The 17,516-nt window shown below is 42.5% G+C and overlaps 1 protein-coding gene across 1 annotated transcript; it reads right to left on the reverse strand.

Moving 5' to 3' along the window:
- Positions 1 to 402: 402 nt before the first annotated feature.
- GPR37 (G protein-coupled receptor 37) lies at positions 403 to 17,224 on the reverse strand. The gene is made up of 2 exons (XM_030549165.1): positions 15,157 to 17,224; positions 403 to 1,689 (listed from the first exon to the last, which is right to left on the reverse strand). The coding sequence occupies exons 1-2, from the start codon at positions 16,237 to 16,239 to the stop codon at positions 871 to 873; spliced, it is 1,902 nt and encodes a 633-aa protein (XP_030405025.1). The 5' UTR covers positions 16,240 to 17,224; the 3' UTR covers positions 403 to 870.
- Between the last annotated feature and the right edge of the window lie 292 nt (positions 17,225 to 17,516).

Here is a 17,516-nt window from a genome sequence, read left to right on the forward strand (position 1 = left end):
TGGGAGTTACACATGCAGACTAAGGGTATGTCCTTAGTGTAGAAAAAAGTGAAAAGAAACTCAGCCAATGAAGCCACGTATAATACAATTCAACGTTAAAGCAAATCTTACTTCTCAAATGGACCAAAGTAACTTAGGCACTGTATAACTACAGGTTAAAAAAGGAAATTTTAAATGTAGCACACTGAACCTTCATAATGCACATTTAAAAACCACTCATGTAAAACCAATTCCATTATAAGCACATTATTTAAACATGGTAACTACTATTTCCAAGGGTAAGTACATGAATGGTAAATTAAATATGGTCAATTTAAATTATTCTGTGTAAAGCAAAGATTTTTATGCTTATTAAGGCAATTTAATAATATTTAAATAGTTAAATACAAATTGACAAGGACATTAAAGAATAAAATCTCATTTATTATTATGCTACCTTGTAAATTTTCCAAACTCCAAATATTCTCACAATATTGTACAGTAAATTGGATTAAAACTAGCTTCAAATACTTTCCACCACATCTTTTACATTAAACATCCTGCAAAAAACCACAATGTTTATGTAATCAATTTACAGTGATTATAAAAAAATTAGCAAGAAATTAAATAAAGTAGGTCAACGTGGTTTTCCCCCTACCTCAAACAATAAAATACTAGCACCATCCCAAATATAATGATTTAAAACTCCATGTTGGCTCTCTCATTTTAATAACTAAACAGAAATTATTTTCCAAAGCACAATTGTTAATATGCAAATTGGTTTACAGGGTAGTTCTTATAAGCAACATTTTTTCCTTGCATTTTGTTCCAACAAGAAAAATATGAAGTTTAAAAAAATTAGAAGTACTGCAAATAAAGCCATAGAGTCTATTAGCAGTGAGTCCCAACCGAAGCAAAGGTGGACATTTCACGACGGATGGTACTGAAAGGGGAGAGTTCAAGCTCTGTGGTGTACTCATTGTCATTGTCATCGCTTGTCACCGTTGAAGACTTCTGGATGCATTCATCACAGCAACAACAACAACATTCCATAAAGGCCCGACTGAACGGTTTGCAAAGACAGAAAAGGAGGACTGGGGTCACACAGGACTTAAAGAACAAAAGAAACTGGCTAATGAGGTGGAGGAGATCCATAGTCTGCCGAGAGACTCCTGTGGACATGTAAGCAGTCACAATGTTGCAGATGTTTTCAGGAATGATGCAAAACCCATACAAAATGGTCAAAGCCACCACTGTGCAGTTCATCTGACTTTCCAGCTGAATTTGTCGCTTGTTCCCTCGTGTGCAAGCCTTTTCTGCTCGTCTGATTTTCCTGGCTGTTACCAGAGAACAGGTAATAGTGAAAAGAGTAGGCAAACAAAAGTAGCAGCCAAAATACCACCAGAGTCTTGCACCATCATATGTGAGAGCTAATACATAAATGGTATCAGGTAATTCAGTAGAGATCTTTACCATGCACCGTTCCCCAGGTGGGCTGCCACTAAATGCAGAATCTTCCTTTGTCAACTGGCGTAGAACGACCTCCGGAAGTGCCAACAATAGAGCACCAACCCATATAACAGCCAGTTTGGCAGTTGTTGAAGTACAGTTTTCAATCATCTCATAATACATCTGTACATTAGTGGCAGCACGAAATCGGTCTATACAGAGCGCACATAGTGTGAACGTAGTGACTCCAAGAGAAGCTACCTGTATGGGAGAAAAGTGAACACATTTTTAATATGGATGCTGTCTGAAATATATTTTAAAAATATAGGAGATGACTACAGGCTAGATCCCAAGCTGTTAACATTGTATACAGCTTGTATACAGCACCGTCACAATAAAATTCACTAGTAAAATGTCTATTTGAATATTTTCCATTTAAAAATCCTCCTTCCTCATATATCAGGTGAAGTTAGTTGCATATAAAATGACTCCTATTTAAAAATACCAGGACTATTAAAATGCAAGAGCCATAATGTAATTTACTATGCTATGTTTACCTTTAAAGACGTTCTGCCCATGAATTTACAGTGCTGTAGTAAAAGGGCCAGCTTTTCAATGGTATTTAGGTGCCCAAAGATGCAGCTAGATGTTTAGAGGGATTTTCAAAAGCAGGGCAGGGGCCGTAACTCCTTTGAAATCAATGAGATTTAGGCACTTAATCTGCTTTGGCACATCTGACAAATCTTGCTGGGGGTGGGATTCACAAGGCTGACTTAGATGCCCAGCTGCCTTTTTTGCCACTAGCATTTACAAAACGCCGGCTCGGCTGCCACCTAACATTGCAGGCACCTGAAGTCCGTAGGGGCCAGATCAACAAGAGGATTCATCTATCTGCCATTTTAGGATAGTGCTGCCTGTGGACCTCTGTCTGAAAGCTTTCTCAGGCCACCTATCAGATACAAAACATACAAAGCACCACTGCCAGAGGAGAAGGCTGCAGTGTCCCCTCCCCCAACCTTCGGCTTAGTGATTCAGGCACTCATGCAGGAGACCTCGGTTCACTTCCCCTCTCTGCCTGAGGTAGCGCAGGGATTTGAATCTACATCTCAGATCTCTCAGGGGACTGCCCTAATCACTGACCCATGGACTATTTAGGTCAGGAGTAAGGGAGGTGTCTCAGTCTCTCCTGATAAAGCCATTCCACTTTGTATAAATAATTAAACATTCATTGGGCCAGAAGAAAAAAAGGGAGAATGACTCTCGGGCCCAATAATTAGAGTGTGCCTCTGGGATGTGGGAGACCTACCTCCCTGCTCCAACAACTACTGAATTATTTGAACAGGCAGCACATACTTTGTTAAAGCAGGCAAAGCTAGAACTGGAACTTTGGCCTCTCATATCCTGGGTGAGTGCTCTAAACACAGGGCTATGAGAGATGAGAGCAGGGATGCACTAGTGGCACCATCTCCTTCTCAGGTTTTCTTGAGAAATAACTGACCTGATTTAAGTACCTATGAGAAAGGTCATGGCTGTAACCCTCCAGCAAATGCAGGCACTTCCCTCCACCCCAGACGTAGGCACCTAACTCTCTATGAGAGGTGGAGCTTAGGACACACCCCTCTTCTCAGTATTTCCTACTGAGTTTAGGCAGCTCCCCACTCAGCACGCTGGCTTCTGTTAATCCTTTTTATAGGCACCAAATGCACTTTAAGTGAAGCCTGGATGCCTAACTTGGGGTTATAAATTCCACTTGGTGGCAGGGCAGAGGTGCTGACTTTCCTCCTTCCTCTGGGGTGCTCAACCCCTGCTCCTCCACAGTCCCTGCCCCCACTCCACCCCTTCCCCAAAGGCCCCCCCTCTGCTGATTGCAGTGGGTGGGAGGCACTGGGAGAGAGGGGGAGGAGCTGAGCAGTTGGGCTGCCAATGGGTGCTGAGCATGCACAATTTTTTTCCTGTGGGTGCTCCAGCCCCAGAGCCAGGGCCTATGCAGCAAGGCACGTAAAATTTAGGCACTGCAACTCTCAGTCTAAATTCCCCCATCCCCCTGCGAATCCCACCCTAGATGCTTAGCTACATATTTTGGCATGTAAATACCTCTGAAAATCTGTCCCAAAGAGATTTAGGATGAAATCCTGACCCTGCAGAAATAAATGGCAAAACTCTCATTGATTTAAGTGGAGCCAGGATCTAACCCTTTAGCTAGAATATTGCAATTAATATTCAAGATGTGGAGAAATTGGAGAGGGTCCAGAGAAGAGCAACAAGAATGATTAAAGGTCTTGAGAACATGACCTATGAAGGAAGGCTGAAAGAATTGGGTTTGTTTAGTTTGGAAAAGAGAAGACTGAGAGGGGACATGATAGCAGTTTTCAGGTACTTAAAAGGGTGTCATCAGGAGAAGGGAGAAAACTTGTTCACCTTAGCCTCTAAGGACAGAACAAGAAGCAATGGGCTTAAACTGCAGCAAGGGAGGTTTAGGTTGGACATTAGGAAAAAGTTCCTAACTGTCAGGGTGGTTAAATACTGGAATAAATTGCCTAGGGAGGTTCTAGAATCTCCATCTCTGGAGATATTTAAGAGTAGGTTAGATAAATGTCTATCAGGGACTGTCTAGACAGTATTTGGTCCTGCCATGAGGGCAGGGGACTGGACTCGATGACCTCTCAAGGTCCCTTCCAGTTCTAGAATCTATGAATCAGATCACAGGAAAATTTTGGCTGAATATCATGTCCTAGTAGCAGAGGCTATTGCACTCTAGGATACAGGCCAACAGTAGAGTTACCAGATAGCAACTGTGAAAAAACAGGAGGTGGGGGATAATAGGCACCTATATAAGAAAAAGTCCCCCAAAAAGGGACTGTCCCTGTAAAAATGGGACATCTGGTCACCCTAACCAAGAGAAGTAGTGGATGCCCCATTGTTCAAGCAATTTAAAACTGGACTAGACAAAGCTTTCAATAATACACTATGAGGAACAATGTTGCATTAACAGAGCAAGGACAGGATGACTCATCACATCTTGTCTAGCTCTAATATCTGTCATTCCACGTGTAAGTAGGGATCTTGTACTGTCACAAAAGATAACTCCCTATCATTTTATTTTTGTGAGAAGACCATATACATTTTTAGCCTAATCCAGCTTCCAATAAATTCAACTTCAATTCAAATGCAAAACTTCTGTTTACTTCAATTGGAGAAAGATTACATCCTTCAATTTTGTTGTGGTGCACTCTAACTCATTTACTCTCATCATTTTATAGATTGCTGCTGTGCCTAAAATGTCCTGGTGCGAAAGAGCAGTGAAGGTATGTTAATAGGAATTGTTAAATGATTTTCCTGTTCATTTAGAAGAATGCTACTTGCATAATAGATTAGCCATGTCTGTTATTAACTGGTAAAATATATGGAGATATTGGGCAGCTGACTGTAATTTCTGCTTACTCAAATTCAATGTGCAGTGAGATAATTAAGATTCTATAATGTTGCATTTCAAAATGCATTCTTATTTCCATCATAATTTTGAAATATTCTTGTTTATATACATTCCATTAAAAGTTCTGCAAAGATAGATAGTGCAATTAAACGCAATTATATAAATGTATCATTCATGTTGGCCTTGAGCATTTAATGGCCATATCTGATTGCTAAAATTCAATATCACTGCAAAATATTAGACCTTTGGGATTAAAACTGTTAGGCACTAGCTTAGTTGGGCAGCTTCCTGAGAGAGGGAATGAGTAAGATGCAATCTCTTATTAATTAACCTGCAATGGGAGGAATAATTAATGACGACAAAGCAGAACTGTAAACATTTTAAATCGGTGAAGCTATTAATTTTGAGAATTAAACTATCTGATAAGGCTCAAAGAAACGCTTGGTAATACTGGCAAAAAACAAAAATAACTAAAGAGAAATTAGAGTTACAGGAAAATCTTCGATAAGCATTAAAAAGTGGCAATGATTAAATGAGCTAATAAAAAGAATTTTCATACATCAGGGCTGAGATGTCACAGTGGCAAATTTACAGTCTCTGATTTTTGTCTCTGAAACTTAAATCTTTTGTGTATTCTTGACATCAACATCTTTAACCACCTTATCTTCCAACACAAATACCAAATGGATCAACGCACAGCTCTTAGCCTCTTGCCAAGAGTCTCTACATATGCAGAGAAGGGAATGCTCCTGAGTCTTAAAATGGTGAGGGAACTGCAAAAATCAGTACAGGGAAAGAGATGCTGGCTTTTTTTAAGTAAACTTTTTTTCCTCTTTTTTAATGTCTATTCTAACTGAGTAGCACAAGCACCTCCTTTTAGTGGTTTCAGGGTCCCATTATAGATTATATCAGGTTTTGCCATGGCTAAAACATTAGATGCTGCAGTTAGAACTGGACTAATGAAAGAAGGCATGTCTACCATGAACAAACGTAACCTACGAGGTTCCTGTCATGTTAACTGACTGACGACTTAGCTAGGAACAGGGGAAGTCAGCTTTTCAAATGCAACTGTTGGTTTACTCATGAAACATGCTAAATAATGCCAGCATGTGTCTGGCTCATGCAGCAGTTTCCTATCTTGCACACGTTAATGAATGTAACGATTCCATGGAAAAAATGGTAAAAAACCAAAATGCAGTGGAACACTCTAATCTAAATCCTTTCCAGCTCCTCCAGAATAGATACAAATAGGAATTCACTCTAACTGCCTTGCTTCAGGGCACTGACTCATTTCTGGGGTCTGACTGTCCCCCCTGCAGGATAGGAGTAATGCCCACTGAGATCAATGGGTGTGTGAGGGGGGAGAATTTGGCCACAGGGCATTCAATCTACTTTGCTATGAACAGTTTTACTTTAAGTGTGTGCCTCCATATTAACAAACTGCATGTTAATCTTCAAAAACATGTCACAGTAGTGATATGAATGAGTTAAACTGACAAAACTGGGGGGACATGGATATCTATGAGCTATGAGCCAGTCGTGCTCAACCTATTTACCACTGTGGGCCGCATATGCAGCTCTCTCTATATACTACCCGTATGGCTCTGAGGATGTCACATGGGTTGCAGCTATGTGCTGACTCGGCCACAACTGGCCCGTGGGCTGAAAACCACTGCTATGAGCGAAGCTCTATCTTTAACCCATGGCGGTATGCCTAGATAATTGCGGAACGCAGATAACTCACTGTAAACAGAACTCCAGTCAAGAAGTACAACCGGGTGAGTCAGGACAGAAGTACAGATCCTCAAATGGTATAAATCTGTGTTGCTCCATTGGCTTTGATTTACTCCAGCGAAGAAGCTGGCCTAGTGTTTCAGTCTTTACTGCAAAAACCTGATTACATTGACAGGTTTCAGAGTGGTAGCTGTGTTAGTCTGTATCAGCGAAAAGAACGAGGAGTACTTGTGGCACCTTAGAGACTGTAAAAGCAGCAAAGAGTCCTGTGGCACCTTATAGACTAACAGATATATTGGAGCATGAGCTTTCATGGGTGAATACCCACTTCGTCGGATGCATGCTGCTTTTACAGATTCAGACTAACAAGGCTACCCCTCTGATTAGATTAGAGACTGTGTTATACAAGTTTAAAACTGGAGCACCACAGTGGTGAATCAGGCCCACTATGCCTTTGATTTTATACAATATACACTTTTAAGTTAGCCGGGCTTTCCTCACTTAATTTTCTGATTTAGTTCCATGTGGATCTCTTACATCACAGAACTTTTCCCTCAATCGTTAGATGTCCATGAAGACACCAGCAGGCAAGGCTCGTGTTTCTCTTATTAGATCAGAACTGAAAGTTCCACATTTCCAATTACATGAAAACAAATCTGACATGCTAAGAGGAAAATAAACTCCCCCAACTGTCTTGTTCAGTATAACCTTAATTAGGGAAGAGGAGAAAATGACAGATTTCCCCTCCTTCTCACCAACAAAACATACCCAGAAAATACTTTGCCATTAAAAATATCTCATTGATTTTCATGTTGTTTGTTTAAAAATATTTACAAGATATTGCACACACACACACACACACACACACACACACACACACACACACACACACACACACACACACGATGTACATTAAAACAGGATTTTATTGGGCACCAGGGCTGTCCTTCAGAGTTGGCATAGCCCTTGGATCACTAACTTCCTAGTCATTAGTCAATCTTTGAGTCATTAAACAATAACATTAAATTCATGAAAACATTCACTGGAGGAGTAAGCCAGCTTATTGCATCAGTTCTCTTCCCCCTGCCCTTCTGTGCTAGTCTACCAGTTCCCATTCATTCACTTCAGCAGTTAACTGAATGTTCTAAAGCTTTTATCAGTTGATCCTACTTCTATTTCTGGCCACTTTCCCACGGCTTTCAGTCCTCACCTGCAGAACTTTAGATGTGGATCCTCCAGTTGATCAAGGGAGAGATGCAAATTAAATGAGTGGGGAAAGGCAACAGAAATAAGACTGGCAGAGAGGATTAAGGAAGAATTGTTGAACAAAACAAAAATGTAAATTAGGTCATGACATCCCGACCTGGGAGGCATGACCTTTCTTTATGGCTAGGGCCCCGCCAAACTCATAGAATCATAGAATAGAATATCAGGGTTGGAAGGGATCTCGGGAGCTCATCTAGTTCAACCCCCTGCTCAAAACAGGACCAATCCCCAACTAAATCATCCCAGCCAGGGCTTTGTCAAGCATGACCTTAAAAACCTCTTAAGGAAGGAGATTTCACCACTTCCCTAGGTAATCCATTCCAGTGCTTCACCACCCTCCTGGTGAAAAAGTTTTTCCTAATATCCAATCCAAACCTCCCCCACCAGAACTTGAGACCATTACTCCTTGTTCTGTCATCTGCTACCACTAAGAACAGTCTAGATTCATCCTCTTTGGAACCTTCTTTCAAGTAGTTGAAAGCAGCTATCAAATCCCCCCTTGTTCTTCTTTTCCGCAGACTAAATAATCCCAGTTCCCTTTGCCTCTCCTCATAAGTCATGTGCTCCAGCCCACTAATCATTTTTGTTGCCCCCTGCTGGACTCTTTCCAATTTTTCCACATCCTTCTTGTAGTGTGGGAGGCAAAACGGGACACAGTACTCCAGATGAGGCCTCACCAATGCCAAATAGAGGGGAACGATCACATCCCTCGATCTGCTGGCAATGCTCCTACTTATACAGCCCAAAATGCCTTCTTGGCAACAACGGTACACTATTGACTCATATCCAGCTTCTCATCCACTGTAACCCCTAGGTCCTTTTCTGCAGAACTGCTGCCTAGCCATTCAGTCCCTAGTCTGTAGCAGTGCATGGGATTCTTCCGTCCTAAGTGCAGGACTCTGCACTTGTCTTCATTGAACTGCATCAGATTTCTTTTGGCCCAATCCTCTGATTTGTCTAAGTCCCTCTGTATCCTATCGCTACCCTCCAGCGTATCTACCACTCCTCCCAGTTTAGTGTCATCTGCAAACTTGCTGTGGGTGCTATCCATGCAATCCTGCAGATCATCAATGAACACCCTTGGGGCATCCACTTGATACCAGCTGCCAATTAGACACAGAGTCATCGATCACTACCCATTAAGCCTGATGAGAAAGCTGGCTTTCTATCCACCTTCTAGTCCATTCATCCAGCTCATACTTCTTTAAATTTCATGGTCGTGAAAAATACGTCATAGACCGTGAAATCTGATCTCTACTGTGAAATCTGATCTTTTGTGTACTTTTACCCTATACAATACAGATTTCAAAGGGGAAACAAGCATTTCTCAAACTGAGGGTCCAGATCCAAAAGAGGGTTATGGAGGGGTTGCATGGTTATTGTAGGGAGGTTGTGGTATTGCCACCCTTATTTCTGCACTTCCTTCAGAGCTGGGTGGTCAGAGAGTGGTGGCTGCGGGCCTAGGGTCCAGCTCTGAAGGCAACAGCACAGAAGTAAGAGTGGCAATACCATACCACGCCATCCTTACTTCTGCACTGCTGCTGGTGGTGCTGCTGCCCTCAGAGCTGGGCTCCTGGCCAGCAACTGCTGCTCTCTGGCTGCCCAACTCTGAAAGCAGTGCCACCGCCAGCAGCAGCACAGCAGCAGTTGTGGCAATACCACGACCCCCCTACAATAACTTTGTAACCTCCCCACTACCCCTTTTTGCGTAAGGACCCCTACAGTTACAACACTGTGAAATTTCAGATTTAAATATCTGAAATCATGAAATTTATTATTTTTAAAAGCTTATGACCATGAAATTGACGAATATGCACCATGAATTTGGTAGGGCCCTATTTATAGTTACATGGGAAGGGGATCTGGAAACATTTTCTGTTGTGACATGGGGTCACTATACAGAAAATACTGAGAGCCACTGGATGAACTGATTCTGAACTCAGAATGAGACCTCATTAGCCCTTGCCTGCACACTCGTCACATCCATAAAGAAACTGTAAAAAAAAATTTCTGAGACTTGATAGTCTATTCTCCTATTTTGACTGCTCTATATGCACACCAACTCTTCGTTCTTAGGGTATTTTTAATGCAACATCCTGCGGTGGCGCCTAAATCCTTGTCATTTTTGCCTTCATTAAACAAATACAATCAGCTCAGTATCTGCAATATGTTCTATGTCTATTATACTCTAAATATTGCAAAGTATTAAGTTATCTTTTTATTATTTAATGTTTGTGTTGAATGAAGGGGGGAACAAATTATAGCTGTTACAATGAAACAACAAAAATACAGAAGTAAAATATAAATCCTTGTTCCTCCTATGATAAAATGATACTTAACATTTGTTCATTGCTCTATGTTTTTAGATGTGCTTCATACAGTGATGCTACTTTGCCTATTACTCTTGTCCAAAATGAAATAGTCCCATGCCTAGAGTTGACTAGAAACACAATACTCATCTCCTATTAGTAATCAGAATTTGTATACTGGAGGAAGAGGCATATCGAGTTCAGGATCAGAAAAGCCCTGTGGGAATCATGAATGTTGGTATCATGGAAATGTTCTGCAGATGTATATAATGTGGCTGCTCCTCTGTAGTAGCAAAGAGCACTTATCATGGTGCTACCTGGCACACTGCTCTGTATTTGTTACCCTTTCACATGTCCTGGTGGTGCAGGTATTCTGTGCTGATTTCAGGTGGCTGTTCTTGAATTCTGCTAGAGGAGATAGTTAACCCTAGTGTCATGACCCTGGAACTAGACATTACTGCACCAACTCTTCATCAAGAACAGTAAGGAACATGATGCTTTTTCAGACTAAATGATTTTTATTGTTTCTTTAGAAAAAACACCACACAATCATTATTTTTAAAATTTGTAATAGATTCAATTTTTAGTTCCCTTTCTTCTTTGAAATCTACCAATAAACGTAAGTAAACAACACTTAGACTTTTAATAAAGGAAACAGCAGTTTTCTTAAGTGAAGCTCAAACTCTTCACCATTCTAGATGAGGTGTTCATGACCTGATTCTTAGCACTAGCACCATGACACTATTGTTAAACCTACCCGTTCATACTTAACAAGAACACCCTGTCACACAAACACTCAGCATCTGTGAGAGAGGACAGCCCAGTGTCAAGACAATATTCAGTGGTGCCTGTGATAAAGCTGCCTTTTTCTTTCTCCAGTTGTGTGACAAATATTGCTGACCCAATTTTAAACGTAGTCTGACACAAATTCATTTCCATGCTGAAATACTGCATACAAATTAATGCCAAAAGCAAATTTTATGGACAATTTATAAACCCCCTGAAGACAGAGATGTGTAGAGGAAAGAAACACTGACAGAACACCAAATACAACAGTGCTAGTGGCTGATGTCATCATGCAGCTATAAAATGAAAACGTACCAATTTATTAAAAACTTTAAAAAAAATTATTTGTTAAATGCAGAAAATGCTATGCCCTGTACCAGTCCTTGCCCTGGAAAGCTCAAAATATTTAATGTATTTGTTTTATTAATGCCAAATGTATCAAACAAGGCTGTATGAACAGCCTTGGAACAGGCACAGAGTGGCCAACTTTCTCATAAATGTGCCTCAAATTTGCAATAATGGGACCAACTCTGGGGTGGAGAGAAAGTAGTCAGTTTTCCAGGCCAAATCAATTTACACTTGCCACTAAAAATGATAATTGTGTGGTGGCTTTAGTGAGCTGGAAGTTGCCTGCCAGAAACTGGACTGATGCCACTAACACACTGTGTATAGATCAATGAACAAGGCATCAGAAGACACTGACTTTTATTCACTACCAACCTGAGCTGGATTCAAATCAGCACCTGAAGGGTGATATGTTCTATACCCCTTTCCCATTCCCTGAGCAATTAAATCCCTCAAAAGGTACCCTATTTCACTAAAGAATGTTATCTCTATTTTCAACCTATCTTAACCAAACCAGTCACATTTCTATTCTAACCTCTAAATGCAGGACGGACACATACAACTAGAGAGAAGTTCCAATTAAAGTCTGGAAGTTGGGGGCAGTTTCTAATCATGGTCACCTTAAACAAGTAACTGTGGCCTTACACAAGTTACTTAACTTGTCTGCTTCTAGTTTCCAAACTATAAAAATCCCACTTCACAGCAGGCTTCTGGGTTCCATTTAGTTAATGTTTGTGAAATGCTCTGAAGAAGAAAAGTACAAGTATCATTAATATTGCCGGTCAGCATACTTCTTTCTATTAAAGCCTAATTAGGATATGAAAATGAAAAACCAACCATGGAGTGCATAATGATGCTCCGTTGCACAAAGGGGAATGGATACACCATCTTTTAGCATTCCTGAGCTTTTGTCTAATTCTTCTCTTATAGCAGTGAGATTCACCCACACAGCATGAGGCTGAGGGTCTCAATGCCCAGAGGGGGAGGATCTGCCAAGGCCAACTGCCTTTACAGTGCTGCTTGAACCCTCTTACCTTCTGGCTCTGACCTGAGTGCTGCTCCTAAAATCCCTTTTAGAGAGTACTATCAAGGAAAGTGGATGGGAAAACAATGTATATTATTCAAGCCAAAAATTTCATGTAAATAAAAAGTGGAAGATTTTCAGAGGTGCTGAACACAAAGTTAAAAAGCAGCACACAGAGTTGATGGCATTCCTAGCTTCTGCACCCTCCCAAGCTATGATCCTTAGGGGCTCTCTCCCCTCTCATTAAACATGTGTAAGGGGCATTGGAGCCTTTATTAATCAGTTTATTTCTCCTGAAGGTGTTCAATATTCTTTTAATTATTTCCAGTTATGTAGTTGAAAAGACAGCTACAGATGACCCAAATGTGGCAGATTTACGGGGCAGAAATGCATGCTTATGCTTTTCCGCACCAGATCTTTAATAAATGTGGAAAGTGCACTTTAAATTAGATGCTATTAAGAGGGCCAACCTTTCAGAAATAATGCTGGAAGCTCAGACAGAAAAAAAATCTTAAAATAAATCTATTTTCACAAAAGTGTACACAATTTTATAATTGCTTGTATGTGCTTGTTAAAAATTTTCTGCACAATTAACATCCATTAAGCAGCATTATTAGATAGCAATTAGGCATAAATTGCTAAACTAAGACTATTCAATATAGTTCATTGTGTTAGTTAAGACTTTTAAATACAGTACAAAGCAAGCTTGAGTCACCTTACAGTTACATAACTTGCTCTGGCTAATCAGATATTCTTTACTGAGCAACTTGTTCTATGCCCCTTTGAAACTACAGGTGGGTTCAAAAGCACATATGTGACATAGGACCATACATCCTGTCACTGAATTAATTGTTTAAATGTGTATAAAACTAGTTATTGCTTATGGATTTCTGGAAGATTGTATCTCTCTCACCGACTTAAATCAGTAACATTTACATCAGAAGAGACAGTTTCTTGTAACTTTCTCTAGTTTATAAAGTATTCAGATCTTTTGCAAGTCCAAACTTGTGATAATATAAGCAATTACATTTTCAAGAATGATGTGGCTATACTGTGCAATTGTCAGATAATACAGGACATAAAAGCCATTTTAAATCACTGACATGTAACAGGAATCAGCATTACAATGATAACAAAAAATATTTCCTATTCTGTATGAAAATGCAGCATAGGAAAATTAGGATGTGTGAAATAACACTATAGGAAAGTCTTGATATATTTTAAATATAATAGAAATTAATTTCATTGAAATGGATACTGCTTATTCATTTAGTATATTAGTTACTGGCAAATGGGACTTTTAAAATCACAAAATTCAATTTTCTGACCATCATTATATTCACTACTAACCATCCATTCTCAACAAAATAAATTTGGTTATTAATAACCAAATTTGTTTAATGTTTCTACCTCATAAATTAGTATTTTTAATATTTTATTTTAAGTTAATGTACTATGGAAACTGTTGACCACTGGACTCCACTGACTTAAATTAGATGCATCAAAATGTAGCACACCACCCAGGAACACCAATAATACACTGTGCCTAATATAAAGAAGTGATGACAGCTATTTTAATGGCTACATGTCTGATTCTAATCCCTAACATATATCACCATTTACTTATGTTTTATTCAATGCACCAAAGTGATGTGGAAATTGACAGTATAATTAGTAATGAAAAAATAGTTTCCTGTGTGCCTAATAAACCATTTAAGGATCAATTGATCAACAGCTGTTTTTTGCTCACCTACCCCATACTTTAGGTAAAGAAATAATGTTATACATATAGTGTCAAAGGCATACAGTACAGCTTGCCAGAATTGTGGGCTACACACTACCAACAAGCTTCAGTTTTCGGCTTCCAGTAAATAAATAAAGTGGAGAACCTGAACAGTAGCAGGAGTCTAGCCAGATGGCTGAAACCATGGTTGGCAGAATGTCTGAACAGTTGTCAAGACGTTAGGAATTAAATGGAACTTGGGTCATTTTTTAAGAAAAACCAAATAATAATTGGGGGATTTGGAAATAGAAGGATAAGTTAACAGTGCACATATCACATTCCCGGGGCTTTGACTATAAAGGCACCTCCCTCACTGCATGATCAGCTTTACAAGAAGAAAGACTTAAACAATTTTTTAAGATACTTTCCCTTTAGGGCCCCAGGAGGCAAAAGAAGTGTAATAGAATCACCTTAAGTAAGAGCATTAACTTTTATCAGGTTGTATGGCTATGTGAGAAATATCCAAGTATTAGCAGCTCTGAAAAGCTGCCAATATATTCCTCAGTTTCTTGTGTAACTGTGGGTGGGGCAAATACATTAATTTTCCATTCTTTAAAAAAAGTTTAGGGAATGGGAGAAAATTCTTCATTGCAAGCACTTTTGGCAGTAAAATAAGCTGATTCTGGCTGTAATTAATGTGCACAATCTCCATACTTAACATAATTTTTAAAAATTGTGGATGGAAAAATGACAGGAAAAGAAAATTGTCTTTTGGATGTGACATACAGAAGACTACGTGATCATACTGTTCCAAACATTGCCTCTACACACCCGGTGGACAATGACTCTATTCAGTAGCTGTCAACATACTCTGCTAGTAATACATAGCAAATCTGAGTTATGGAAAAAAACATGGACGCACAAACTATACATTTCTTCTCACTTTGCTACCAGAGGCCTCCTCTTTCTGCAGAAATGGTTGCTGTGGATGGGATAAGAATCCCTATGTCTAAAGTTTACCAAAGAGTGTAAGTTTGTAAGGTACTTTGGGAGGAAAGGCGCTGTATAAATGTAAGCTATTGTTATTATTATGAACAACTGTAATTACCTCAATGTATGGAATGATTTTGCATGAGAAGTCTGCCAGCAGCCACTTTTTGGTTAGCTCCTGAAAGATCACCAGAGGCAGGCAGAAGAAGATGATGAGGAAGTCCCAGAAGGCCAGGTTGGCCAGCAGGGAGTTGGAGATGCTCCTCATGTAGTAGTTGTGGCACACGATGCACATCACTGCCATGTTGCCCATGATCCCGATGCCGAAGATCACCACGGACAGGCACATGACCGCATAGGCACCGTACGACTCCTCAGTCAGGGGGTAGAAAGGGTTCTTGAGCCGGGCCCGGCGGCTTGTCCCATTGCTGCGGGCTCCTGCGCCCCTCTCTAGCCCATCACGGGAGGAGCCATTCAGAGGCAGCAGCTGAGGGGCATCCTCCTCCTCACCCCTGGCTGGAGGGCTGCCCAAGGAGCTGTTTAAAGGCTTTGCCAGGTTGCTATTCTTAAGGCCCTTAGTTTTCCCTCCCACTCCTTCCTTGCCCCTGCCCTGCAGCTCGCTGGCTCCTCTCCTGCTCCTGGCAATGCTCCTGGCAAGCCTCTTGGGGCTGTGCCTTGCATGGCTGCTACCTTCCTCCCCGTGCACTGCAAGCCACTGGAGAGCAGAGGATCCTCCCATCCCCATAGCTACCGATCGGTCCGTATTCACCTCCCCCTCGCCAGGATCCTGCCAAGGAGTATCAGGCCGCCCCCTAGGCTCCACGGCAGGAAATCCACTGCTCCTGTTCCTCACGCCCAAGCGAAGGGCAGCTTCAGCAGCAACGTCCCTAGCACCGTGCAGCGGGGCAGCCTCTTCCGCCGCTGCGTGTGGTGCTGTTGCTTTGGATCTGCGAACAAGCGCTTTCTGCCAGGATCCTCTGGCCCCGTTTCCTAAACTGATTCCGCTGCCAGTCTGGAGGCTGTCCTCTTGCTGGAGCAGCCCAGGGGCTGCCTGGCGCCGGGTCGCAGGCTGAGCACCTTCCCTCTCGCCATCTGCTCGTGCCAAGAGTGCCTGGGGGCCAGGCACCTGGGCGAAGGGGGTCAAAGCTCCGAGCAGCTGCAGGATCAAGACGAATGCGAAGGGCGCGCGGTGGAGCTGCATGGCGGTGGGGTGGTGGCACGCGGTGGCTCCCCCTTTATAAACGGCTGCTGCCCAAGCTGGTGGCGTTGGGAGTTGGACCCATGTCACTGCTGCTGACAAACACCCGCACACCGGCTCCAGCTGCACGGAGAAAGCGGGGGTGGGGAGCAGCAGAATGGGTATTAATCAAGGACACCGTTGATCCCTTTGCAAGTTTCAAGTTCGATTTATTGCCGCAGAAAATGTACCGGAAAGAGAGAGACCAGAAAACAAACGAAGGAAAAATAAACAGCACGCCGAGGAGGGATCTTGTCCCCGCCAGCCTGGCGGGACAACCTTGAGAAGTTGCATCAACGTCTCCGAATTAATGTAGCAAGTGCAAACGCTAGAGGAACCCCCTATCCAGCGCTCCGCCCTTTCTGTGGTAACAGTTGCACCGGGTCTTGAGCTGCCTATTCACGTTCTCTCGATGTTGGCTTCATCCCGGAGGCTTGTCTTTATTGCACAGAAAGATCTCTGCGAACATACAAGTTCCCTCCCCCGTGCCACATCATTGCAAACACTAATTCCTCTTCACCAGCGCCTGGGAGTAAACAGGTTGCTGCATGCAGCCCAGGGTGCTTAAGAGATTTGCAAAACTCTTGCTGGGATTAGCGATCGCATCTGATAACACCGCAAGGTGAAATTAGATCATGAAATTAGCACCGGCCAAGCGGCTCCTCCTGCCTGTTGCAAGTTCAGAGGGGAGCAGCAGCAGCCCCGGGAGTCCCCCGATAGTAACGTGTTGATCCGCTGCTTCTCCTTAGCCACCACGACGGGCGTGAAGAAGGGGCGGCGAGAGCCGCCGGGCCGGTGGGAAGAAGCGAGCCGGCGCGGCGCTGCATGGCCAGAGGGGGAAAGCTGCCTGCGAGCGCTGGCTCGGCTACCGCTGCCTCAGTCTGGGTGGCTCCTCTCCTCCCTTCCTCCCCCTGGGCGAGCTCGCGCCTCACGGAACCCTCCTGCCGCCTGCGCGCCCCTTTGTAGCGGCTTCCACTTGGGGGAGGGACGGGGGCCCGCAGTGCGCAAGCGCCTCTCCAGGGGCCCGGCACAGCGGCTCTTCGCGCGACCTGCTGCCCCAGATGGGAGTCGCGGCAGGAGCCGCAGGCTGGAAGAGCCGAGGGGTGACTGCGCTGCTCGCTTCCGCTCCGTGTGCATAGGAGCTGGGTCCTGACCCCCCCTTCCCCGGGCAAGACGCTGCTCCCACCTCACCCAACCTAGGTAGACCTGCCTGGCTCACAGGGCTAGATCCGTGCAGGAGC

The sequence above is a fragment of the Gopherus evgoodei genome, chromosome 1 (assembly GCF_007399415.2).
Source record: "Gopherus evgoodei ecotype Sinaloan lineage chromosome 1, rGopEvg1_v1.p, whole genome shotgun sequence".
In the NCBI taxonomy this organism is placed as follows: domain Eukaryota; kingdom Metazoa; phylum Chordata; order Testudines; family Testudinidae; genus Gopherus; species Gopherus evgoodei.